We start from the raw sequence: 27,202 nt of genomic DNA on the forward strand, positions 1-27,202 counted from the left end.
AATGAGTTTCAGCTGAAATGGGGGGGGGGGGGTTCCCACTAGATTATTTCTGCTCCACTTATGGTTCTTATAGGATATGAACCAGTGTAAAAATTGAAGAAATAAAAGGAAATACAAACAATGGTGATAAAAGACGGGCAAAGCAATGACAAAGCACCCAAACAAAAACAAAAATGAACAAGGGCATATTTGTATATCCTGGTAAATGTCTGTCCATTTTAAATATAATTGTGGAGTACTTTTCATAATAAATAATTTTGATAGTTATCTCTTCAGAGATTTAATCAATCATTCATGTTTTCAAAACCAGTGGTACTCTCTCTTGGCTTTGTATGTCCCAGGGGGTCAAATCTCCACTAAAAATCTTCTAGCTTAATGAGATGCTGAAGCAGATAAACATGAGAAATAAATGTTCTCCCACTATCCAAAGCTTATTCTGCTACTGCTTCTCCAGGAGTTGAACCCTGCTGATACCACCTCACCTTCTGAATTTTATTTTAGATACTGGTTTAACATCTCATCAGAAAAATAATGATAACCTACCCAGGTATGATCCACGGGGCAAATACTTTCATTTTGATATAATTTATTTTTGTCCTCTATAGAACTGTTATTAGTGTCTAGTCTGTGGGTATAATCATTGTCAGTCTCAAGGCTCCTATGCTCAGTCCTGTGTTGTGTCTTGCTTAGCTGCACAGCAGAAAGTGAGAACTCCTCAAATCACATAGTAGGTGGAAACCAGCCAGCTTTTTCATTCAACCCCACCCAATTATTTTCCTTACTACTTCCACCATCCCATGACCTTTATCCATGAGGACCCCATAACCCCAGCATAGCCTTTTTGGATGGTCACTGGAGTCCACTCTTCTTTCCTTTTCATGAGAATAAAAGCTGATTGGTTCATACTCTATGGAAGAAGTGAGGTAGGTATGAAAAAAATAAGCCAACAATTGTAGTTTTTAAGTGTTTTAAATGCCTTTCTTAATTTCTTATGAAGTATTAAAACACTGTCTCACTTTTTTGTACCTTTTAAAAAACTGCCCCACTATTCTATACCTTTACAATTCATTGGCAGGTGATAATATTTTTCTCCATGGCATTGGTCTGCCTCACAACTGTCCATGCTAACACAAAGCTGCAGTTGCCAGCCAAAATGTTAACAGCCATACTGTGCCAGACAAGCCAGTCTGGCTGTTCATTTCTGTAAACAGATATATTGGAATCTGGACAGAAACTCTCAGTGTTCATGTTTTCAGTTCATTAAGTTATCATAGGGGAGAAGTCTGTTTAAGAAGAGAATAAGATTGAGCTGAAGATATAATACAAATTAAAAATTACTCAAAACAGAATTTGAAATATGATTAGGAAATAAAGGAAAAGAAACTAGTTTGATATCTTTACTGGGAGAGGCTCTTATGTTGAAGAAGGCTCCTTAGTAGGGTTGCCAAATCCCCCCTGGCCACCAGCCAAGGGGGGAAACTGTTGGATATTTGGGGATGGAGCCAGGGGAGGACAGGGACCTCAGTGGGGTACACTACCACAGAGTCCACCCTCCAAAGCATCTGTTTTCTCCAGAGGAACTGATCTCTGTAGTCTGGAGATGAGCTGTAATTCTGGAGTATCCCCAGATTCCAAGTGGAGGCTGGCATTCCTACTCCTTAGACTGAAGGAAGGATTCAAAATGGCTGAATAGAGTGATAAGATATAAGGTATATTTGAGTCCAGTAGTACTTTTGACTCTTGCAAGCTTATCACAAAAATCTTGTTTGATGTTAAGGTGCTACTGGACTCAACTCTTGCTGTACTACTGCAGACCAACATGGTTTTATTTTGAGTCTGTCCTAGGAAAGCTATATTGACCTGGAAAAAAGTGTTAGGAAAATTCTTTTATCAGAGGTTATGAATCGTATGATTATGGCTGGTGAAAGTCAATTAAGGCACACGCATAGGTAAACTTGAGTCTAAAACAATAAATCCTTACTACATCTCTCTAGTTCCCTAAGTGTGCCAGAAAAGAACTGGCAGGAATCTAAACTTAAGCACATGGCATCTCTAAAATACAAAGTTGCCCCATCCTCTCTGGTTGAGATCCAAAAAATAACTGATACTGCTCTTTCTTCTTAGACAAAGAAAGAGCTGTAACATGCAGATTTTTGGGTACGTGACCAACAACATGTTTACAACTGATCCTCACTGACCAATAGCTAATTGACACATTGGAGATTACATTACCTTCTTGAACTGGTCAGCATAAATGCAATTAATTTAACGCTTGTCTGTCTGACATGTAACGAAGCTCGCTATCTATTCCCCAACAAAAAGCTCATTTTATGTTTTTGCTTTCAATGCTTTTTTTTCTTTTTTTCTTTTTTTTTGCTTTGATGGATTAATTTGATTAATTATTATTAATGGTTAGTTCTACAAGAGTTTTTGTACTCTGGTGTGACTACTCGAGTGCAGAAGAGAGACAGCACCTATTTATTCATTTCCTTTTTAATGCCATCTTTCCCCTCAACCAAGGACCTCCAAGGGGATGAACAACCAAAAAACATGAAAACCAACTTTAAAAATACATATATAAAAATTAAAAACAATTAACACACATAAAGGGGATTCAGAGTTGGTGAAAGAATACCAAGCAAAATAGAAAGGATGTCACCTACTGTTGGAAGATAACAATCAAGGGAGATAGACACATCTCCCTGGGGAGTTCCGTGGTTTTGGTGCCATGATGGAGAAGAACCTTTATCCCATCTATCCTGAAGATGACCTTTCATGTGGCATGTATGCTCCTGCTAAAAAGCCATCCACACATGGGGACCATTGCCATGTATTTTTTCTTTAAAAGAATAATGTGACTATTAATACAATATTGCACATTCCAAATTTAACACAATACATATGTGCTTTTGTTTTCCATATTCCCACTGTAAAATAAAAGACTCATAGGAGTCAGCCTTAAAGCTTCCTATCCGTCACAATGCTTCCTTTCTCCACAAACGTTTCATTTCATAATGGAACAACTAACCAGTTGTCAATTTTTGTTTTCTGTTTTCACAGCAATGGAAAACCAGACAGCAGTGCAGGAGTTCATTCTCCTTGGACTAACAAAAGACCACCAAAAGCAACACATTCTCTTTCTATTTTTTCTGCTGATCTACATAGCCAGCTTATTGGGGAATGGAGCCATTTTGGCTGTAGCGCTGGCAGAACCATGCCTCCACACCCCTATGTACTTTTTTCTCGGCAATCTCTCCTGGTTGGACATATGCAGTTCTACTGTTACTGTGCCCAAAATGCTAAGTGGATTCCTAGTGAAGCCCCAGGCAATTTCTTTCATTGGGTGCCTGACTCAGCTGCACTTTTTCCACTTCCTGGGAAGCAGTGAAGGCATCCTCCTAGGTGTGATGGCATTCGATCGTTGTGTGGCTATCTGCAACCCTCTGCGTTACACCATCATCATGAATAAATGGACTTGCCTTCTGCTGGCCGGGGCCACCTGGACTGCTGGTTTCTTTCATGCCCTGATGCATACAGTTCTCGCTTCCCACCTCTGGTTCTGTGGCCCCAATCATGTCCAGCACTTCTTCTGTGACATCAAACCCCTGCTACAATTGGCCTGCAGTAGTACTGCCCTCAACCTCAGTCTTCTTAATATTGTCACTGGTTCCATTGCTCTGGGCGCCTTCTTCCTCACCCTTCTCTCCTACCTCTACATCGTATCCTTCCTGTTCTTCAAAGTACAGTCCTGGAAGAGCCGTAGGAAAGCCCTCACTACTTGTGCCTCCCACCTGACGGTTGTGGCTCTCTTGTACGTTCCGGTGCTTTCCAACTACATGCTTGCATCTTATGGTGAATCGGCTGAAAGAGAGATGATCGTCACTATATTGTATAGTGCAATCACCCCAGTTTTGAATCCTCTAATTTATACCCTTAGGAATCAAGAGGTCAAATTGGCTCTGAAAAAAATGTTGACCAGGAAACATCTGTCTGGAAGAACGTGAAACTATCTTGTCTTTCCCTATCGTTCTATGTATCTGTCTGCCCATTTTTCTGTCTTCTCTTACCAACATCCTATTACACTCTTGTATGACCAACAAGCGCAGCCCAGAATTGGAAGTCATAATTGCCAGTAGCCTTCTTAAGTTCCTTAGGAGAAATTAAATAGGCTGCAAACTGTGATATACATGATGAGCATGGTTAGCATCAAACTCCTTCACATACAATTTATTATTCATTAATTCATAAATTCAATTAGATTTATATCCTGCTCTTTCCTGACTACAGTCAGGCTCAGGGTGGCAAACAACCAAAATAATACAATCAGTTAAAAGTACGTACTATACAAATATAAACTATAATTATTAATTTTAAAATTCCAATTGTTGCCCTTAATGTTAAATACAATGACTTGGGGGGGGGGGATAAAGGGAAGGGAAGGCAGAAACAAACAAACAAAAAAACCTCAAAACAACTGAGGAAATGGAAATAAAAGTAGAAGTAGGGAGGCCAGCTGCAACACATACATAGTTTGCTGGGAATTATACAACTACCTGTTTGCCAGTCCTTTTAATTGGAAATGCCAGGGAGTGAACATGGATCTTTTGCAGCCCAAACAGATGCTGTACCACTGACCCACAGCCCCTAGATGCTTGGGGTTGGGGAATGACATCTCATGGTATGAACCACCCAATCCTAATTTTATACACATATTCCATTGTACTATATGGTATTAGGGGACATTCCTTCTTTGCAATTTAGCATCCCTAGGGGGGCACAGGTACTTTGTATGAGATAAAGCTCAGATTAATCCCTCAACCCATTTCAATTTGAACATAGAGCCTTTACATCATCTGGGATGGATGGTTGAGGAAGTGCGGTTCCACAATCGTTATCTTCCCCATCTGAGATATTATACAGTATTATCAGCAAAAGCAATTTCTTCTTTATTATTCTTTGTACACATAAAAGCTGTTTTGCTACATCTCCACCCCTTGTCTGGGGGTGTACTGATACACTCCCTTTGTATGCCATCAAGTCACAGCTGATTTATGGTGATCCGTCAGGGATTTCATGGCAAGAGACATTCTAAGGTGGTTTGCCATTGCCTGCTTTTGCGTTGGCTGAGAGAGTTCAGGGAGAGTTATGACCAGCCCAAGGTCTCCCAGCAGCCTTAACCACTACATCACATTGACTCTGATACATTAGTGAGTATCATATCTGCTACTGAAAAGAACACCTTGTACTATCTAACTTTTGTGACTGGTTAATCCCACATTTTTGCTGCAAGCATGAATGACTGGAGAGTTCTGCAGCAAATACACATGAGCACATGAAACTGCCTCATACCGAATCTGACCCTTGGTCCATCAAAGTCAGTATTGTCTACTCAGACCAGCAGTGGCTCTCCAGGGTCTCAGGCGGAGGTCTTTCACATCACCTACTTGCCTAGTCCCTTTAACTGGAGATGCCGGGATTGAACCTGAGACCATAAGGAAACCAAGCAGATGCTCTACCATTGAGCCACGGCCCCTCCCTGTGGCAAATAATGATAGAATGTGCCTTCAACTCTGTAACAGAGGTGGTTGCAAAAGCACCCCTGTTTGGGCAGAAATGTACTTCCCATAGCTTTCCCACTTAGTAGGAAAAGCCCAGATATTTATATTTCTGTATCCAATTGCTAGCAAAGACCCAGAAGCTCAGACAGTAAAAAAAAAAAAGCAGGCATTTTTGCATATTTGTTAAGAATATTTTATTATCAAACATTTTAAAAGTTATCTCTCCAGATACATAATCAATGGTTTACGTTTTTCATACCCAAAGGGACTCTTTTTGGGGCTCCTAAGCTGTCTCACCCAAAGGACGAATCGTCTCGAAATAACTTGTTTCCCCAAGGAGATGTGGAATGTTTTAGAATGCATAAACATGATCCATGAGTGTTCTTCACTGGTCCCGAGAAGCTACAGCACACTCTTCCACTCTTCTAACAGTTGATGAAAATTGCTCATTTTTGCCTCGCTCTGTGAATGTGATTTTATATATTGGTTTACTATCTCGTATGAAAAAAAGAACACAGCTTATGCAGGTAGGATATGATTTTCATGCTCTTTTGTATGTGGTATGTGGGTGCAATCATTGCCAGTCATATGACTGCTATGCTTGGTTCCATGTTGTCCCTTACCTGGCCACATTGCAAAAAGGGAGGAAATATTAGTTAAATTCAGCGACAAAATTGAGGGAAATCCTGCAAAATACTGTGGTTGTTAGGAGTCTTTCAGTACCACCCTAAGAAGGTCTACTCAAAGTTCTATTCAGGGTTTACCAAAAAATTCAGGCCCATTATAGTCTATGGGGATTTTTTCGAAGCTCCTATGGGCTTCCTGATTTTCTGCCAGCTCTCAATCCATAAGAGGACTTGTCTTTTTACCCCATGACTATGAAGTCTGCTTAGCGGTCTTTGGTGGGGGGCTTTGTCAAAAGCCTTTTGGAAATACAAATACACAATGTCTACAGGCTCATTCCTGTCCACTTTCAAAAAACTCTAGTAGGTTAGTGAGACAGGACCTATCTTTACAGAAGCCATGTTGGGTTTTGCTTAACAGGCCTTTCCCTTCTATATGCTTGACAATTCTATCTTTAATAATGTTTTCCATCAATTTACCTGGAACAGACGTTAAGCTAATTGGCCTATACTTTTCTGGGTCCCCCAGAACCTTTTTTATAAATGGGTGTTACATTGGCCATTCTCCAGTCCTCTGGTACAGCGGCTGATCTAGGGGACATGTCAAGGCAAGTTCCCATTTGAGTTCTTGAAGAATTCTAGGATGAATACGATCTGGTCCCAGTGACGTGTTAATTTGTGTAGTGGTTAAGAGCAGCAGACTCTAATCTGGTGAACTGGGTTGGTTTCCCCAATCCTACACATGAAGCCAGCTGGGTGATCTTGGACTAGTCACGGTTCAAGCTCTCTCAGCCTTACCTACCTCACAAGGTGTCTGTTGTGGGGAGAGGAAGGGAAGGAGAATGTAAGCTAGTTTGATTCTTTTTCTCTTTAAAAAGAGAGAAAACCAGCATATAAAAACAACTCTTCTTCTTCTTCTTCTTCTTCTTCTTCTTCTTCTTCTTCTTCTTCTTCTTCTTCTTCTTCTTCTTCTTCTTCTCAAGAAAGCATGTTTTATGTTTATACGACTCCCTTGGGTGGTGACTTAAATGCCTCATAACAACTAACACAAAAGATTCATAACTACCTCTGACAACCGTTTATCTTTTAAAGCTTTACATTTTATCAGGGAATCACTGGCTAGAATTCATTGTTTTCTATTTCCACAGCAATGGTGAACCAGACTGAAGTGCATGAATTCATTCTCCAGGGTTTGACACACGACCGCAGAGAGCAATACACTCTCTTTCTGATGTTCCTGATGCTCTACTTGGCCAGTTTGTTGGGAAACGGAGCCATTCTGGCTGTAGCTATAGCTGAGCCTCGGCTCCACACTCCCATGTATTTCTTTCTAGGCAATCTTTCCTGCCTGGACATGTGCTATTCCACTGTTACTGTGCCCAAAATGCTGAGTGGCTTCTTAACAGAACACCAAGCCATTTCTTTCATTGGATGTTTGACTCAGTTGCATTTCTTTTACTTCCTGGGTGGCGGTGAGGGCATCTTGTTGGGGGTCATGGCATTCGATCGCTACGTGGCTATCTGCAACCCTCTGCGTTACACCGTCATCATGAATAAATGGACTTGCCTTCTGCTAGCTGGGGCCACCTGGGTTGCTGGCTTCTCTCATGCCCTGATGCACACTGTGATGACCTCTCAGTTATGGTTCTGTGGCCCTAAACATGTCCAGCACTTCCTCTGTGACATCAAGCCCCTGCTGAAATTGGCCTGCAGTAGTACCGCCCTCAACCTCAGCCTCCTTAATATTGGCTCTGGCTGCATTGCTCTGGGTGGCTTCTTCCTCACTCTTTTCTCCTACTTCTATATCATATCCTTCCTGTTCTTCAAAGTCCAGTCCTGGAAGAGCCGTTGGAAAGCCTTCTCTACTTGTGCCTCCCATCTGACAGTTGTGGCTCTCTTGTATGTCCCAGTTCTGTCCAACTACGTGTTTGCATCTGTTGGGGAATCTGCTAAAAGGGAGATGATCATCACTGTATTGTACAGTGCAGTCACTCCAGTTTTGAACCCTCTCATCTACACACTAAGAAATCAGGAGGTAAAATCTGCTCTGAAAAAAATGTTCAGCCAGAAATATTTGTTTGGAAGGATATGAATCTATTCTGTCTGTGTGTGTTTCCTGTCCCCACATTTCTATTATGGACTTGACTGTCCAAGATACATTCAGTATGTAATATAGGCATACGTGATTGTCAGTGGCCCTACTTGAGTGACTTCAGGGTATGCAAACTGAATTATCACAGTGAACAGGATTAAGGCTACCCCAGTTGTTTTGTCCTTGATTTTCCCCCCAAGTAAATGAGAGCCAGTGTGGTATAGTGATTAAGATGTCAGAGTAGGACCTGGAAACCCAGGCTGGAGGTCTCTCCTGCCTCAGCATAAGCAGGAGGCATCTGAAGGCATCTTTGTTTTGTGGCAGGTAAGCGTCCTGCTTGGGGAAGGCATGTGTCTCCCTGGGAGGAGGATCCAGGGCTGGGCGAGCTTATCAGGCTTTCCAGATGGCTGCTTCCACTAGTCACCTTGTTTCCTCCCCCCAGCGACCCTCCCCACCCACCCCAGAGCCTCGCCACTGATCAGCTGTTTGGCAGGGAGGCAGGGAGGCAGGGCTGCTCTTTTTCCAGCACCCCATTGGGCCACCCCAAACAAACCCAACCAGACATCATCATGTAGATGACGCTGATCGCAGCCCCCAGCCCTGCCTCCCTAAATCCCCCGTCCACCAGCTGAGAGTCAGAAGGCAACATGAACAGTAGGTGTTTTATTGCTCGCCATAAGGGGGCAGTTGGGAACCCTACCCTCAACCCATTTCAATTTGAATATAGTCAGAGCCTTTACATCTTCTTGGCTGGATGGTTGAGGAGGTGCGGTTCCACAATCCTAATCTTCCCAATCTGTGATATTATACAGTATGCTATGTTCCAGCAATGCCTTTTTAAATTATTTTTTACACATAAAAGCATCTCCACCCCCTTGTATGTGGGTGTAATGATACATTGTGTATGTGCATATGTGCCATTAAGTCACAGCTGACTTACAACAACCCCATATGGTTTTCAAGGCAAGAGATGTTATGAGGTGGTTTGCCATTGCCTGCTTCCCTGTGGGCTGAGCAAGTTCTGAGAGAGCTGTGACCGGCCCAAGGGGGCTTCATGTGGAGGAGTGGGGAACTGAGCCCAGTTCTCCAGGTTAGAGTATGCTGCTCTTAACCACTACACCATGCTGCCTCTCACTGATACATTAGTGAGTATCATATTTGCTATTGAAAGGAACACCTTGAATGATCTAACTTTTGGGACTGGAAAATCACATACTGTTGCCGCAAGCAGGAAAGACTGGAAAGTTCTGCAGCAAATAACTGCAGCTTTCTCGTGAGCTGACCAGCAGACGGCTGGCCTTTCTTTTTCCCCACTGGCAATGGCTTGTGCCTCCAATTCTCTGACAGAGGTGAATGCAAAACCACCCCTGCCGTTGTTTGGGCCGAAACGTACTTCCCATAGGTTCCCCACTTAGTGGGGAAAGCCTGCACAGGTATATTTGTGTATGTGAGTGCTATCAAAGACCCAGAAGCTGGGAGGGGGGAACCTGGCAATTTTACATATATTTTATGAACATTTTATTATCAGACATTTTACAAGTCATCTCTCCAGACACCTAATAATTGGTTTATGTTTTTTATACCCAAAGGGACTCCTTTTTTTTTTGGCTCCTAAGCTGTGTTACCCAAAAGACAAATCATCTTGAAATTACTTGTTTCCCCATGAATCATTAAGACAGCTCTTTTAGTGATACCCACTTTGTCTAATGAGATGTAGGATGTTTTAGAATACATAAATGTGTTCCATGGGTGCTCTTAACTTGTACGAAGAAGCAACAACACACTCTTCCACTATTCTAACAACAGGTGAAAATTGCTTTTTCTTTGCCTTTATCTGTGAATGTAATTTTACATATTGGTCTACTATCTCGTACAGAAAAAAAAGAATACAGCTTATGCAGGTAGGATATGATTTTCATGCTCTTTTGTATGTGGGTCAATCACTGCCAGTCATGTGGCTCTTATGTTCAGTTCCATGTTTTCGCTTACCTGGACACATTACAAAAGGGAGGAGTTATTAGCTTAATTCAGAAACCAATTTCCTTTTCCTTTACTCCATTCTTTATGCTCGTGGACCAACAGGTCATGACCAAAACAAATTCAAAACATTCCATAATACATAAATACCCAAACATACAAAAATATAAAATTGAGGGGAAAGGGTGAGAAATCCAGCAAAATACTGCAGTTGTTAGGAGTCTTTCAGTACCACCCTAAGAAGTTCACTCAAAATTCTATTCAAGTCTGTTCCATTTGGCTTACTCCCAGGAAATTGTTATTAGGATTGCTCTGTAACAGTTCATAGCCGTGTTACACCCCCTCCACATTCATGGAAGTCAAGGGGCTTAGACAGGTGTAAATCAGATAAGAATGGCACCATACAATTTATCTCTGCAGGTTCTATTTTGTGCTAAAACCAACTATCCAACATCGGTGTGACATGGAGCAATTAGCAGGTGGTAATATTTGTCACCATCCTGTAAAGAGTTTCACTTGATAGTTCCTTTTTTATCAAATTGCTATCGACAGCTACAGGTGGTCCTGGTCAAGACAAACCACTGACTGGTTTTGAAAGTGTTTTGTGAGAAGAAAATCAGCAATACCCTCAGTTTAGTCCACTGAAACCATGAGCATTATTAATGAAAAGAGAGCTAATTGATGAATAGAACAGACTAACTGATATAATCCAAATGCAAACATTATAATTTCAGTATACTGTGTGGTTTGTGTATTTCAGTATTTGAATAGCATTAATATTTTCCTAGACAAAGTTTTAGTTTCAACACTAATTCAGGATTCAGAAACTAAATAGTTTGAAATAATCAACAGGAATTCTTTTTCTAGATAGGATATATGAACTTATTCAGATGGAATACTGGGGTTTGGACCGAGCCAGCTTTCCCACTCAATCTCATCCAATTCCCCTTCATACTACGGGTTAGATCCAGTCTAAGTTTTTCACTCATGCAAGGCGCTTCTTCTGCCAGTGGAACAGAATTTTCCTGCCTCCTGCTCTCTTGGTATAGTTTACCAATCACTTCAAAATCCTGTTCCTGCAGGAAAGGGGTCCCTCAGGCACAGCATGAGAGGCAATTTGGACATCTTATGCAGCAAAAGGGGGAATTGGTGGAAATTATCCCATCCCTTCTATTAGAAGGAAATTTAGTCTGGGTCCACACCTAAATCTCCTATTCCATAGCTTTTGACCACCTGGATCAAATGATTCCCGGCATAGCATTTTTGGCAGTCAAAGAGGAAACCTCTTTATTTTTTCTCCAGCAGAAAAGATGGTTGGATCCAACCTCATAGTTCCAAATCCTGACAATCACCTTTTCCCCATGAATCATTAAGACAGCTCTTTTAGTGATACCCACCTTGTCCTCTTTCTGAAAACAGAAGATCAGGGACAATATATACTGGAGGCTGTAGCAAACTTGGGCTCAGTTTAATGCATATTCTGAAATTATGTACATGCTTTGAAAGCTAGTCATGGGGAAAGTCCAGGGCTTATTTGAAACGAATTGTCCCTTATAGAAGTGAACAACTAAAGTCCCAAGTAGCAGCATTAACCATCTAGCTGTCTAATTAAGATTGTAGGTTGAATAAAATAGTTCCAATGAAAACAATGTGTTGGGGAGGATGTGATGGAGTGCCAAGTGTTTGAGAGGGAACAGGTCAGTCTGTTTTTCTCTCCAAACTTTACACTGAGTTTTTCATGCTAGCAGTGAAGAAGCTGGAGATGGAGGCAACAAAAAAGGAAGAAATAACCAAGAGAATGATGAGAAAGGGAAAGAGGAGGTTGTTGACCATGAAATAAAGAGGGCTTTTTCAAAACATGACAATTAGGAATGTGATGGGATAAAATAAAGGCTGGGAATTTGGTATGTGGCAGATGTCAGAAGTACTGAGAAGAGGTTGGCAGACAGTTATGAAGGGGCTGAGAAGGTGGCAAAGGAAAGAACTAAACATTGGGAAGAGGGAGATCAATTCATATATTGATTAGTGCTTCTTTTCGTGCTGGCAATATCTTCTGCACTATTCCCACTACTACCAGTTTAACTGCCCAAATTCTTTTAGCTGTTTGTTAAAGTTGTTGGCCTACTTCCTCCTTCAGGATTCTAAAGCAAGGAGTAGGAAGGAGCAGCACATACATTCCATTGTGGGATGGTAGCATGTGGACCAACTCTAACAACATTTTCACACTGAGTCTTCTTTGGGTGACGGAATCCCTTGAATTATCAGAAAGCAACAGTCCAATCCAGATGTTCATCTTGAGTATGATCATGGATTTTCACCAATACTGTAACACTGGAACATGAAATTAAAACTTTCCCAATGCCTCTGAACACTTCCTTGAAAAGCTTAGCATCATTTTGATTTGATTTTGCCTACTCAATCTATTTCCAGGAACCTGCTACGGTGTTTGGTTTTATTGTGAAATTTAGTTATTCCTCATGGAAATCTGACATGACATCCATGAGCTAGTTCCTGCAACAGATTTGTGTGACTATCCAAGTCTGCATTACGCAAGAGACGTGTGACCTGGAAATTATGCCTCTTTGCATTATTAGCCATGTTCCTGTTATGAACACTTGTGCATGAGATTTACTTGTCATGTGGTTTTCAAGGAGTAATTAAACTGTGTATATACAAGCTGGCTTGTAATTGGGAGGTCACGACTGTGGGATACTAGGGCATAAGAGGGCATTGCAGGATAAGGGGGCATGAAAGCCATCCCTCCAAGTGAGCATGATTAGCAGCAGGTAGTCCATTTGTTCATGGTGACAACATAACTCACATATTTTTACTCTTATAGCCATAACAGGACCTAAAATTCTCAATGGAGTTAGCCTTAAGGTTTCACAGTTATCCTCAAAATTGCTTTCAACTTTTAGTACTAGTGTGGAACCAATGACCAAGCTTTCTTGCTTGTTTTCTGTTTGCACAGCCATGGAGAACCAGACAGAAGTGCAGGACTTCATTCTTCTGGGTCTGACAAATGACCACCAAATGCAGCACATTCTCTTCCCGTTTTTCCTGCTGCTGTACATAGCCAGCTTGCTAGGAAATAGAGCCATTGTGGCCGTAGCACAGGCTGAGCCCCGTCTCCACACTCCCATGTATTTTTTTCTTAGCAATCTCTCCTGGCTGGACATTTTCTACTCTACAGTCACTGTGCCCAAAATGCTGAATGGCTTCCTCGTTGATCCCCAGGTGATTTCTTTTCTTGGATGCCTGACTCAGCTGCACTTCTTTTACTTCCTAGGCAGTACCGAGGGCATCCTTCTGGATGTCATGGCCTTTGATCGCTACGTAGCTATATGCAACCCACTGCGTTATACCGTCATTATGAACAAATGGGTTTGCCTCCTGCTAGCTGGGATAACCTGGGCTATTGGGTTTGTTCATGGCTTGATGCACACAGTAGTGACCTCCCGGCTATGGTTCTGTGGCCCTAACCACGTCCAGCACTTCTTCTGTGATGTCAAGCCCCTGCTGAAACTGGCCTGCAGTAGCACCACCCTTAACCTGATCCTTATCAATATTGTCACTGGTTCCATTGCTTTGGGCTCTTTCTTGGTCACACTTCTGTCCTACTTCTACATCATATCCTTCATTGTGTCCAAAATTCAGTCCTGGGCAAGCCGTTGGAAATCCTTCTCCACTTGTGCCTCCCACCTGACAGTGGTGGTGCTCATGTATGTTTCTGTTCTTTCCAACTATATGCTTGCCTCTGCTGGCGAGTCTGCTGAAAGAGAGATTATTACCACATTAATGTACAGTGCCGTCACTCCAGTCCTGAATCCTCTCATCTTCACTCTGAGAAATCAAGATGTAAAATCAGCTCTGAAGAAACTGATGGACAGGAAACTCTGGTCAAGAAGGATATGATTTATTTTCTCTTTTCCTTACTCTCTCTCCATCTGTTCTCCATCGTCCTATCATATTCTTGCACAATAAAAGATTCTTGTACAATAAATGGTTGGCAAAACTGGGGGGATGGGCATTAACCTTCCATCCTGGAAAGAAACCTATGTACTTTGTCCTAACCCACTTATCAACCAACCCTTCCGGTGTAACTCCCTGAGTATGAAGGGATTTAGAAGCCATGTATGCCCCCAGTTGTTCACCATGATTGTGGATATGTAGTAAATGTTCTCAACACCGAAGCAGCAAATGTCAGAAAAGAGGATGCTGACTAAGTCCTTAAAAGTTCCTATAGATACTGGAATTTTGGTACATATGTGGATTTGAATCCACCATTTCTTTCCACTTTTTTTCCACTTTAGAAGCAGGACAATGATGAGATTCCATGATGGGTCTGCTTTGATCAAGGACATGCAGACTTCCAAGGAACCCAGGCTAATAAGAACAGAAAGTACCCAGTTTTCCATGGATCTCCTACTGTCTTGTTTGTACCTCTGACAAAAGTCTCCTATTCCAGTACAGTGAAAGTAATGAGATTAAACATGGTCCTATTCTTTCATTAGCTCTCTTGTGGAAGTGATAACTTCACTCAGAGAGGAAGTGATAACTTCACTCAGAGACCCGGAGAGGAAAAGCTGGTCCCAGCTCCAAGGTGCAGAAAGGAGGAAATCTGTATGAGCTAAAATGGAAGCAGGTTGGCAACAGACCAATCTATCTTTTGCATGCTAAATTCAACCAATAATGTTAAGCCCCATGAGACCATGAACTGCAACAGACTTTAAACTCTGTAATGTTCATTGTTTAGTGCAGGGGTGTGGAACTCCATTGTTATGAGGGCCAGATATGACGTAAATGTCACTTGGTCTGGCCAGGCCATATCTCGCCTGTCCAGATCAAGAGTAGGGTGGTGGCGGCTGCCTCGACCAGCTCATGGTCCACATAAGGGGCCTCAAGGGGTCTCAAGGGGCCGGATCTGGCCTGTGGGCCTTATGTTTGACACCCCTATTTTAGTGGTTACAACAGCAAAAGTTTACCATGCTGTTCTAATATATTTTTCTTGTGATGTACAATCTTGGTCATTAAAATAAATTTCATCCATATGCAAGCTGTGGATTTTCATTTTATCTCCACATGGACGATACCCCCAATGACAATCAGCAGCATTTCATTAAAAGGGCAAATGTAGCAGAGATTTCTGGTCTGCCATGTAATCCCGGATTCACTCCACAATTAAAGCTTGCAGAAAGTTTCCTTTTGTACCATTTGCAGTGTTTTTGTTCAATTGGCATGTTGGGCAAGTGGCGTTATCAAGGTATGAACTGGGATCTAAATATTGTGGGGTATTTTAACTTGTTGGTAAAATATCTGAAAAACTTTGAGTGGCTGGTATTTCCCCCCCTCCCTTTTTCTTCCTAATAGAAACAAAATGGTAAAAATGTAGATTGTGGATGGATTCCACTTAACATTTACTGTTCCTGTGTGCTTCACTGTAATCTGAATTCTCTGGGATGTCGGAGATGCCTGATAATACATCATTGCTGTGTCTTAGACTAGAAAATCTTTGGAGATATGACAAAATCCATTTGTGTGCCTTATGCCTGTTGATTAGCTTTTCTAGCAATCTGTGGAAACTTTGAAATATAGACTTATATCTCATGAAATGGTTACTGACCTATGGATTTCCCTGCATTTCTTTCTTCTCCTGAACACACTTTGACCCCCCCCCCCCACAAATAATTTCTGGGTTGTGGGCATTACGGGGCAGGGTCAGGGGGCTGCAGTGAAGACTTGCAGAGGATAAATTCACCCTTTCCTTCTCTTCCCTCAGCAGAGGTAACAATGGAGGAACAATGGAGGAAGGGAATTTGCACTAGAGGAAGTTTCCACAGGTAGTGGAATAGAACATTTGGTTCCGAAACAGAGATTGAACAATCCACTATGTTCCTTCAGTGGATCTGTGGTGATGGAAGAAGAGGCCTAAGGATGGTTTTTCACCATTTTATCTCTTGCTCAGCTCCCAGCCTACATGGATGTTCATCCACACAGGTCTTGTGATCTAAGGAATCATACAAGGAGTGGCTCAACTGGATTTGCCTTTATGGCCTTTGGAATCTATCTGTTTCCCAAAGGTCATGTTATGTAAAGTTCCTCCTGCCTTGCATGGTTTTAGTCTCTTCTTTTCTGTCGTCTGATACAGAAGTATTCTGATCACCTGTCATTATTCCCCTGTCAGCAATGAACCAAACAAAGGTGAGTGAATTCATCTTGACAGATCTAACTGATCTCTGGGAGCTTCAGAAAACACTCTTCACTCTCTTTCTGCTATTGTATTTCACCATTCTGCTGGGGAATGGTGCCATTGTGGCTGTAGCAATAACTGAACCACAGCTACACACGCCTATGTATTTTTTCCTTGGGAATCTTTCCTGCCTGGACATCTTCCTTTCCACAATAACTGTTCCAAAGATACTAGCTGGCTTTCTATTGGAGCTACAAACCATTTCCTTTAGTGGTTGCATGGCTCAGCTCCACTTTTTCCACTTCCTGGGCAGCAGTGAGGGCGTCTTTGGTGTCATGGCCTATGACCGCTATGTTACCATATGCAACCCATTGCGTTATACCATCATTATGAGAAAGCAGGTCTGTCTGATTTTGGCAGCAGCTAAGAGGACCATTGGTTTTTTCCATGCCCTGATGCACACAGTGATGACTGCTCGCCTTCCCTTTTGTGGACCAAACCACATTGAGCACTACTTCTGTGAAATCAAACCACTGCTGAAACTGGCCTGTGGCAGCACTCATCTCAACCTCATGCTTCTCAATACTGTCACTAGTTGCATTGCCACGGTCCCCTTTGTCATCATACTGCCCTCCTATCTCTACATTATCATTTTCAAAGTTCAGTCACAAAAGAGTAGGCAGAAAGCTTTCTCCACCTGTGGGTCCCACCTGATGGTGGCGGCTTTGCTGTATGTACCAGTGTTGTTCAACTACATGCTTCCATCGGTGGGCACTGTGGCTCAAAGGGAAATGATGGTAACTATCATATTCAGCGTGGTTACTCCTGTTTTGAACCCACGTATCTACATGCTGAGTAATCAGGAGGTGAAACAGGCCTTACAAAAGATCCTGGGCAGAAAGGTCTGCATTGAAAGGTAGTGACCAAAGGACCTTCATCAGAATATTCATAATAGCATTAGTAGTCACTGGAGGAGGAACTTCAAATGTCACTATGATTAATATTCCATTAAGAAGACAAGAAAGTGGTGTACTGGAATTGAACATCAGTTGTTGCTTAGAGATACTAGATAGGATTAGTGATACATATTTGGGGAGGGTCATAATGCAGTCCTTCTATTTGTAAATGCTTTGAGTCCAAATCACCCAAAATCTGGGCCCAACTTGAAATGTTGATCATCTCCAACCGCCGCCCCACCCCAGCCTTCCTTGCCAGGTTCCTTATCCTTCCTAAGTAACAAAAAAGTACCTTTGAGAAGGGAATGGGAGTAACCACAAGCAGAAAGGGTTTGTTAGACATCTGAGATAGTCCTTTGGGGACCATCTTTCTTGTGATGACAAATCTTCTCATATGAAGATCATAGGATTTGGAGTAATCTCAGTCTCTTTAGACCTTTTGTAAATCAGAGAAATCTTCAGATGTCATAATCGTGGCAGGGAATGATGGACACAGAAGATAAAATGTGTAGTTCCATATAAGATGGAAGACAGGGAATTCCCTGCTGGCATGGTTGCATTGGCCAGTGCAGCTTCATGGCTCCTTGGTGCATGAAAGGATGTTTGCCGCCAGGACAGTGTTAGTACCCATTATCTTGGGATAAATGGGCACTTAGCTGGCACAGTCATGGTGTCTCCTAAGGAGCTTCACCCCCCCTTTCAGGATTGCAGCCTCAGTGTCCTACTGGGGAAATTTATGAGAAGCCTGTAAATACACATTGGTTTCCCTGTTAGCAAACACTGGATCCCTAAGATGGTTTCAGGTCTCTGAAATGGAGCAAAAGGGAAGGCTTCATTCCACTGTATGTTTCAGTTACAGTCTGAATCACAGGTGAGAATTATACGTCAGGCATGGAAATCCCAAAGCACATTGTGAACATATGGGGGATGTGAGGACTTTGTAACATCTAAATATGTGTGTGTGTGTGTAAAGTGCCTTCAAGTCACAGCCGACTTATGGCGACCCCTTTTGGGGTTTTCATGGCAAGAGACTAACAGAGGTGGTTTGCCAGTGCCTTCCTCTGCACAGCAACCCTGGTATTCCTTGGTGGTCTCCCATCCAAATACTAACCAGGGCCAACCCTGCTTAGCTTCTGAGATCTGATGAGATCAGGCTAGCCTGGGCCATCCAGGTCAGGCCAACATCTAAATATAGGTGGAAGAAAATTCAGTAACTACAGGGTCTTAGCAACTCTTGACCCATTTCAGAAGACTTTCATCAACACAGAATTGTATGTTTGCATGCTTGGTGTTTTGTTTTTTTTTATCATAAAACAGAGTTTACTGGATTTTGAAAATTTTGAATTGTATATTAGTTATTTTAATATTGTGTTTACTGTTTGATATAAGTTACCCTGAGCCCTGCTCTGGCAGGGAAAGGGTGGGATATAAATTTAATATTTTTTTAAAAAAAACAATATTTTTTTAAAAAAAATAAGATTAAACTCTGAGAGCCATAACAAGAAGCTTTTAGATTGTTTATTGAGAAAACTTTTCATTATGGGTTTTCAAAACCTGTAAAAATCCTAATTGCAAGGCAGAGGAACAAAGTTAGCTTGTGCAGTCACCTACATAATCTTTGCAGTTGGTTTCCATCTTTAAGAAATGACAGCTATGACTAATGAGATAAATCAGTTATAATTTCTTGGTTCCTATGACTGAGTTTGAATGTCTAAATGCCATCAAATAGGTATTTTGACAATTCAGTAAGCTTTCCTTACAACATTAGCCAAATTGCTAAAGGTAGTGTTGCCATAACTCAGAATTGGATTTAGGGTTAATTCTTAGGGTCTATTCCAAAGTCACCCAGCTGGCTTCATGTGTAGGCGTGGGGAAACCAACCCAGTTCACCGGATTAGCATCCGCCGCTCATGTGGAGGAGTGGAGAATCAAACCTGGTTCTCCAGATCAGAGTCCACCGCTCCAAACCACTGTTCTTAACCACTACACCACACTGGCCGTGGGTGTTATTAAAAAGAGAAGACGGCCAAGGACATTAGAGGAGGTAGGATTGCTGACCCTTATGAATGACTGCTCATCGCAACTCTTCCGGTTTCTCAACAAGGTACACAGGCACCCTTGCCAGGAAGTTGGAGTTGATACATCATCAGTTCCATCCCAGAAGGCTCTCAGTGTATGACAGGATTCAGATCAGTTTAGTTCAGTATGCTTTCCCACCCCAGCAGTCTCAATCATTAAAAGTTGTTGGATTCAGTTATGGTAGAAGAAATATGATGTTAAATCAACATTTAGGCCTTTCCCCATTAATCCAGAAGATTTTTATTTATTGGAAAACTTTGAGAGGATTTTATATGGACACGACCTTGCCTATGGACTGTCCTACTTTTGGTTTGGTTTTGGAGTACTTTGGTTCCATTTTGGAACTGAGCCATCAGACTCATAAGGTCCTGGAGCTAATGAGGCACTGGTTACCATTTTATGGTTTGATTTGTGACCTAGGGGATGCAGAAAGAGGTCCTTAAACCACATTTAAGGGGGTAGAAGGTATGGAATTTCCTTGCAGCAAAAGCACTTTGTTCCACAGAGAGAAAATGGCTGCTTTGGAGAGTGTGTGAGCAGTGACTTAAAAAATCTAATAAATAAATTAATAAATAAATTTGAACTCATACGCCAAATTGGCAGATGTCATTTTATGATGGCATGTACAACAACCACAGCAGCAACAAAGTACTCTTCATGAACTACTTGGAAAATGTAACTAGTGCAAAAAGATGGTGGAAATTTTTATAGGGGGAACTGACAGATATGACTTTGCTATCAGAATATGTTTCCAGTAGTGAATATCTACTACCATTCAGGTGCAAAATCCAGAAAGCAGCTCTTTTTGTTCCTCTACTAGCCTGTCAGCAAGCAGCTACTGATTCCTCCGGTCCTCAGAAGGGAAAAAAGATCAAGTCCTTCCCTTGTTCTGTGTATGTTTCTACTTACAGTTGGTTGCACATAACCCCTTCTGCTCTGGCTCCAAGGAACAGAAAGCGGCACTTTCTGATTTTGAATGTCCCAATATCTCCTTCATCTAGTTTGCCCCCAGTCACCTGGAAACCAGTCTTCACTGGCTTATCCAACTAGACGTTTCCTACCTAAATTTCTTCTTAACGCTTCCTTCACTTCTTTATTTCTCAAGCAATAGATGAGAGGATTGAGAGCTGGAGTGATCACAGCATAGAAGATGGACACTATTTTGTTCAGGTTAAAGGGGTGGATTTTTCTGGGCCGAGCATACATGAAGACTGTTGTCGAGAAGAAGATGATGACCACTGTAAGATGTGAGGCACAGGTTGAGAAAGCTTTCTTCTTTCCTTGGGTTGTGGGGATACGAAAAATTGAAACAATGATGAACAGGTAGGACAAGACTGTGATGGAGAGTGGGATCAAGAGGATGACCAAGGCCAATATGAAATCCACTAGTTCAGCCACTGACATATCAGTGCAGGAGAGGTTAAGCACTGGAGAGATGTCACAAAAAAAGTGATTGATGACTCCAGGGCCACAGAAGCTGAGTCTAGATATAAAGGTGACCTTGACTAAAGAGACAGAAAAGCCACACACCCAGGAGAGTAGACCTAGCTGGAAGCACAGACTGTGGGTCATGATGACTGGATAACGAAGTGGATTGCATATGGCTACGTAGCGGTCATAGGCCATGACAGCCAGGAGGACACATTCTGTACACATAAGGGAGATGAAGAAGTAAAGTTGTGCCATGCAGTTCTGGAAGGAGATTATTTTGTTCTGTGACCAGAAGTCTACCAGCAGTTTTGGAAGGGTGACACTGATATACCAGATCTCCAAGAAAGACAAGTTCCCCAAGAAGAAGTACATCGGCTTGTGAAGATTCCGGTTCGCTTTGACTACTGAGATAATGATGATATTCTCCAAGACTGTTAGTATGTAAGTGAGGAAGAAGACCACAAAAAGAAAAAGCTGTATCTCTAATCCAGCGGGGAACCCCAGGAGGATGAATTCAGAGATGATTGTTGAATTCTCCATCTCCATAACAGTCCTTATCTCTATGTATCAGTGATGGGATCCTATACCTACAGAACATAATTGGTAAATCTTGTTATTTAATAAAATGAAATGACTAAAATAAAGGATGCTGCTGGGAAATCCCATTTCTTTAGTAGAGAACATATTTTATTATCCCATTGAAATCAGTCTAAAAATACCAAATTAGGGATGGAGTGTTCCCATATGTTTAGATCTAATGGATGTTTTTGCTATAATGCCAATAAATAATGCCAATAAATAAGGTTGTGGATGGGTATGTTTAGATCTAACTACCAAATTTTAAGAATTAAATAGCAACCCTCATGATTTTTCAAAACATACATATTATGCAGTTTGGACAGTCATTCAAGATCAAAACATTTTTTTTAAAATAACCAATTTCTTGTTTAAATTTAGGTTAACTTAAGTGTGTGATCTTTTCATATGAGTAGGGTAAAAGATTTGACAGAGCAAAAGAAAAATGGCATGTACCATTTCCTCATATGAGTGGGAGGGGTCTTACACTCTAAAGTCCAAGCCTATGCTCAATATAATAAACCCAAAGCTCAAGAAACCTTGAGAGATGGATTGTCCAGCCTCTACTTTAAGACCTCTGGTAAGCCCCAACTAGGGTTGTGCCAAAAAAAAACCAACGGTAAATTTTGGGTTCAGGTTTATTGGGCCCGATTTTTTCAGTAAACCCGGAATAAGCTGAATACCTATCCCAGTAAATTTGTATTTCGGCTTTATTTCCAGGTTTACCAAAAAAATTGGGTCCATTATAGTCTATGGGGATTTTTTCCGAAGATCCTGTGGGGGCATTTTGGGAGGTAGAATTCCCAAATTTTCAGGGTAGCTTCAACGGACTCTCCTGGCATGGACCCCAAAGTTTGGGGGTTGGTGGAACCAAACCCGCATTATCTCTGAGGTATGCTTGTATTCATCATCATCATCATCATCATCACCTTTATTAGGCATTTACATCAGCATACAATAAACAGAGTTGTGAAAACAATTAAAACAGGTTACATTAAAATGACATTACTTAGAAGTACGAACAAACTGCTCGCGAATCCTTTGTGAGGACAGGAGAAAACTCACTACTTGTTGGGTGACAGAGGGGTTTCTGTCAGATAAATGGTACATCACCAACTGCTGATTTGAGAGACTCTGATCACTGGGCAGTAGGGGTTTAATATTGGTATTCCTCGGCCTCATGTAAAGCTGGCAGTACAACAGCACGTGGGTTAAGTGTTCAGGATCCCCAGTCTTACATGGACAATTCCTATCAATAAAAGGGTTTCCTTTGTATCTTCCTTGTAGTATAGCTGAAGGAAGAATGTTAAGTCTAGCAAGCATGAAAATTCTGCGAATGTCCGGTGACTCCAAATAAGTCAAGTAGGAAACTGTAGCTCCGTAAGTCAGAGTAATACCATGAAACATGGGGGAACAGTGTCTATCAGCTAGGGAGGTTAGGGTCTGCATTTCTATATCTAGTAGGCACTGATGTATCAATCTAAATGCTTGCTCTTTCCCAAGCGTCAAAAGAGAATCAAATGGAATACCGACAGACTTGATTTCCCTGATGGTTAATTTCGACCACTGGCTTATGTAAGAATCTCCCAGCAGTGCAGGAATATAACCAGGATATTCAGTTAGAAAGTGCAGACGTAACCAAAACTTAATGGTATGGATCCAAGCTCTATTCTCAAAAAAACCCTGCCCTGTCTCAAGAGCTGCATACCCTACGCAATTGGAGACACCAAGAATACGGCGTAAGAAAGTGGACTGAATCCTCTCAATGTCCTGATTAAAGGCACTTACCCAAATAGGAACTCCATATAGGAGTTGGGAGATGGATTTAGCCTTAAACACTCGTAAGGCAGCAGGAACTAATTGGCCACCATGGACATAAAAGGAGCGAATTGTGGCCTCGTTATTACGTTTAGCTGACGATACAGCATAGTTCCTGTGCATTGTCCAATTGCTGCTGTATTGGAAATTCAGGCCCAAGTATCTGAATTATTTAACTTGTTCAATTTTGTGCCCCTTAATTGTCCAACTGTGACGTCTCCAAAATTTAGAGAAGACTAGCATCTTAGATTTCTTGTAATTGATGGATAATAAATTGGCATTGCAATAGCTAACAAACATGGACAGCAGCCGTCTTAGCCCCTTCTGTGTTAATGATAGTACCACAGCATCATCGGCATACAATAATAGAGGGATGGAGGAAGGGCCCAGCTTGGGGAAGTGGCCATCTACTGTTCTTAACATTGAATCAAGGTCATTTACCCTCCCTAACTTGAGCTGGGATTAAACAATCAAGGGAACTTGATCTCCCAGAGAGAGCACCTGAAACTAAGGCCCAAAATTGTTTATTATTATTATTCAGTGATGCATTGTGTAGTAGTTTCCATCTTTCTTTGAGTGCTAGGTTGTTGTTTTTTTGCAACAGTAATCCGAAGCTGCTTTTTAAGTCTAAAATAACTGACAGGAAAATATTTTGCTCCACTGGTTCGATATGAGTGATATGAAGACCGTAACTGGGTTTTTAAGATCTGACAGTCCCGGTCAAACTAGGGGGTTAGTTCACCAGTACTTTTTCTACTGTTATGTGCTGAAGATGGTATCTGGAATTAATATTGCCAGTAAGGTTATCATAAAGAGAAAGTGCTTGAATTATATCAGAGGCACCAGTCAGTTCCTGCTTGAGTTTGGTCAAAACTCGAATGAAGAAGACCAGAGATATTTTCAGACACTGATCGACTCCATTTAACCCGTCTAAAACAAGTAGTGAAGCTCGATAATTGAGCCGAAGGAGGCTGTAGTGAAATTGGGGACTGATGTTCAAGGGTAGTAATGAGGGGAAAATGATCACTGTCTACGCGATCACCCACATAAAAGTCCTGAATAAGACTCCTTATTTTGGGGGAGACAATGACATAATCAATTACACTACTCCCCATGGGCAGCCAAAAGTATATTCTCCTGGGTTGTCATGAGGAGTTGTACCCTTCAAGATGGATTTACAAGAGGCAATGATAAAATTTACCAAAAGAGTCCCAGCATAGTTTACTGAGAGATCTTTGGATTGTCTTAAAAAATGATGAGAAATGGAAGGGACTTCGTGTATATCCAGATGCACGACTATCTCAAAGAGAGATCATCTTTGCCTATCCTGGCATTAAAATCTCCAGCCAGGAACGTCTCAGGTAATGGGTTAGAAGCCTCTAGTTCTATAATATAGTTCGATAGGTCATCCCACTGGGTTTGGGAGGTTGTCCGGCTCTTATAAGGGGGGAGGTAAACATTAATAAAAAGTAAGGTGATACCAAATAGCTTGATGAGAAACCCTTGTGCAAAGGGAGGACCAGCTGGGAGGGCCACAAATGATGAGCAAAGGGAAGTTGAAATCATACTGCATAGGCCTCCACTGAGACGACCCCGGGAACCAGTTGCAGTAGCAGGCATAGTGAATGAAATATACTGTAGCCTTTTAAGTGTAATTCTGTTTCCTGCCATGTCTCTTGTAATAAGATAATATCAAATTTGTTTAAGAATTTAAGAAAATCACCATCGCCTGCTTTCCTTTTCTACCCAGCAATATTCCAGGAGACAATGTTTAGGGACGTGGCCTTCTTAGATTTAGATAGTCAATTGGTAATAGGGGGCTTTCCCTTATACCCCTTCTGAGCAGAGAAGGGAGGAACACTAAGTTGCTCAATAATATTCAACCCCCCCTCCAAATCCACAAAAACACACCCATTTTTGCAGGAAGCCATTTGGTCTAGAACAGGGGGATGCTCTATTACGATCTGTGCTGGGGGTCCGGCTATATGCAGATCATCTAAGTAGCTGCTGGATATCGCTTCATCATTATTGTTAGTAATTGCCGCTTGCTTCTGGCTTGAGGGAGTTGGGAGGATATTAGTTGGTTCCTTCTCCAGGGAATTTGCAATTGGATTGCAACTAGGGTCTGTGTGAAATGATATTAATTCTTCCTCCCTATGAGGTGTTTTCATAGAAACGGGTATAAAAGTTAGTTCATGATGTGTCATCTCAATTCCAAGTTGTGTAGTTGCGTGATGTTGTGCAGTCTCTCCTTCAGATTTCTTGGTGAAGTCCACAGCCTCCTCATAGCGCACAGCTGACAGTTGGTTTATAAAGAGATTGTTAATTACCGTGTTTGTAAAAACCCGTCCTGGAAAAATCCCTCTACTTCTCAGGTTGGCCTTCTGAGATAAAATCAAGGAGGGGATTCTTGGGCTCTTAAAGGTTAACATCACTCTTTGTGTTTGTTTTGGACTTGTCATGGGTTCAATCGATAACAGGTCAATTGTAGCGCTGCTCCTCTTAAGTAGGTTACATAGGTGATAAATTACCTGACGTTTGTTATTCCAAATTGGCATATGTCCTCTGTATCTGCATACAGATAGACACACCTTTTTGGGTTGCAATATCAGATGATACCTTGGGCTTTTAGGTATTAGCTGTTTCTTAGTTGTATCTGTACATTCTTCCTTGTAAGTGTCCAGTATGTAAGTGGCCTGTGCCGCCTGGGGAGATAAGGAGCTCCCAGACCCAATTAATTCCAGCTGTCTCTCTCTTTTCTGGCCCTGAGTTATCCTAATAAGAATCTCAAGTTTCTCATTTATTGCTTTCAGAGAGTCAAAAATGAGTTAAACGGTTCTAGCCGACAATTCAGATAAGTTGAGCAGGGCCTCCCCCTCATCGTTATTATTGTTAGCTGTTTCATTAATTGAGTCAATTACATTTTCTCCTGGGTCCTTGGACACCTCGTTAGATATATCAGAGTCTCCCAAAAGGCTGAAATGGTTTGAGACAGGAATACTAAATATCGTATTATCCCCCGCTGCAAAATTGTCAGCTATTTTGGTTTGTTTGCAGGCCGGTGGTGTAATGGCCTCCTCCGGGTCTCGGTGCCTTTTGCGAGCTCCCATTATCTGAACAGCAAGAGTCCACACCCTTAGTTCCCATCTCTCCGTTGTTGATTCAGGCAGCCAGGCTCTTCCAGCAGCTTTCCACTGCTCCGATTTTTTTTTTTAATGTGGTGTGTACTTCCAAGGTTGATAAAAGCTGCTGGCTCCTCTAAAAGCTTAATTAAAAAGATTAAAAAAGTTAAAATGACTCAGCAGTGGAAAGCTGCAGCAAGGACGTCCTATCTCGTCACCATCTTGCCTCCGCCTATCTGCTTGTATTCCAAAGCTTGGCTAGTTCCTCAAAGCCTTTGGGTTTTCCTTCAGTTGCAAATAAAAACTCCACATATCTACTTTGGCAGCCAGTATGTCCAAAACACATGATACTAGAGTTATTATTTTACTTACTGAGTTCCTAATGTATGTCCATGTGCACACCTCACATCCTGCTGCCACGGCCTTTGCTCTCAGCACTGTAATCAGGCTTCTTCGATCACACTTCCCCCAAACTCAGCCTACACACCTTGTTAGGTTGAGGAACTAGGGTTATGAACATGTACGAACAGTTCCTTGATAACACACACCATTAAACACAAAGGGATTTAGTTTTGTGTTTAGGAGCATGCTGCACACATCTTTTCATGTATCTCCTACCAACTGCCTCTCCTGACTGCACAGTTGCTTTACTCCAGTTATTTCACAAGTAAGTGTACATCAATAACAGAAGAAGGGGAAAGAGGCCAAAAAGAAAAACAAAGACCCAAAGGGCTGTGTATGCTCCAAATCTGGTTCTAGTTTTTTTTAAAATTAGACCAG

General features: G+C 41.7%; 5 protein-coding genes across 5 annotated transcripts; 4 read left to right on the forward strand and 1 right to left on the reverse strand.

Annotated features, from left to right (window-relative positions):
* The first annotated feature begins 3,062 nt into the window (after positions 1–3,062).
* On the forward strand, positions 3,063–4,004 carry LOC130493015 (olfactory receptor 12D1-like). The gene has a single exon (XM_056866790.1). It carries the CDS (start codon positions 3,063–3,065, stop codon positions 4,002–4,004), a length of 942 nt encoding a protein of 313 aa, XP_056722768.1.
* Positions 4,005–7,331: 3,327 nt separating this feature from the next.
* On the forward strand, positions 7,332–8,273 carry LOC130492961 (olfactory receptor 12D1-like). The gene has a single exon (XM_056866739.1). The coding sequence runs from the start codon at positions 7,332–7,334 to the stop codon at positions 8,271–8,273; it is 942 nt and encodes a 313-aa protein (XP_056722717.1).
* A 4,950-nt stretch (positions 8,274–13,223) lies between these two features.
* On the forward strand, positions 13,224–14,165 carry LOC130492962 (olfactory receptor 12D1-like). The gene has a single exon (XM_056866740.1). It carries the CDS (start codon positions 13,224–13,226, stop codon positions 14,163–14,165), a length of 942 nt encoding a protein of 313 aa, XP_056722718.1.
* A 2,271-nt stretch (positions 14,166–16,436) lies between these two features.
* LOC130492966 (olfactory receptor 12D1-like) lies at positions 16,437–17,360 on the forward strand. The gene has a single exon (XM_056866743.1). It carries the CDS (start codon positions 16,437–16,439, stop codon positions 17,358–17,360), a length of 924 nt encoding a protein of 307 aa, XP_056722721.1.
* A 3,108-nt stretch (positions 17,361–20,468) lies between these two features.
* Positions 20,469–21,452, reverse strand: LOC130493016 (olfactory receptor 6B1-like). The gene is given in 1 exon segment (XM_056866791.1): positions 20,469–21,452. A coding segment is annotated over 1 exon segment (984 nt).
* Positions 21,453–27,202: the final 5,750 nt, after the last annotated feature.

This window comes from Euleptes europaea, unplaced genomic scaffold, assembly GCF_029931775.1.
Source record: "Euleptes europaea isolate rEulEur1 unplaced genomic scaffold, rEulEur1.hap1 H_4, whole genome shotgun sequence".
In the NCBI taxonomy this organism is placed as follows: Eukaryota; Metazoa; Chordata; class Lepidosauria; order Squamata; family Sphaerodactylidae; genus Euleptes; species Euleptes europaea.

Excerpts from the sequence above, each read along its gene's own strand:
- LOC130493015 (XM_056866790.1), top strand. The coding sequence starts at position 3,063 with ATGGAAAACCAGACAGCAGTGCAGGAGTTCATTCTCCTTGGACTAACA.
- LOC130492961 (XM_056866739.1), top strand. The coding sequence starts at position 7,332 with ATGGTGAACCAGACTGAAGTGCATGAATTCATTCTCCAGGGTTTGACA.
- LOC130492962 (XM_056866740.1), top strand. The coding sequence starts at position 13,224 with ATGGAGAACCAGACAGAAGTGCAGGACTTCATTCTTCTGGGTCTGACA.
- LOC130492966 (XM_056866743.1), top strand. The coding sequence starts at position 16,437 with ATGAACCAAACAAAGGTGAGTGAATTCATCTTGACAGATCTAACTGAT.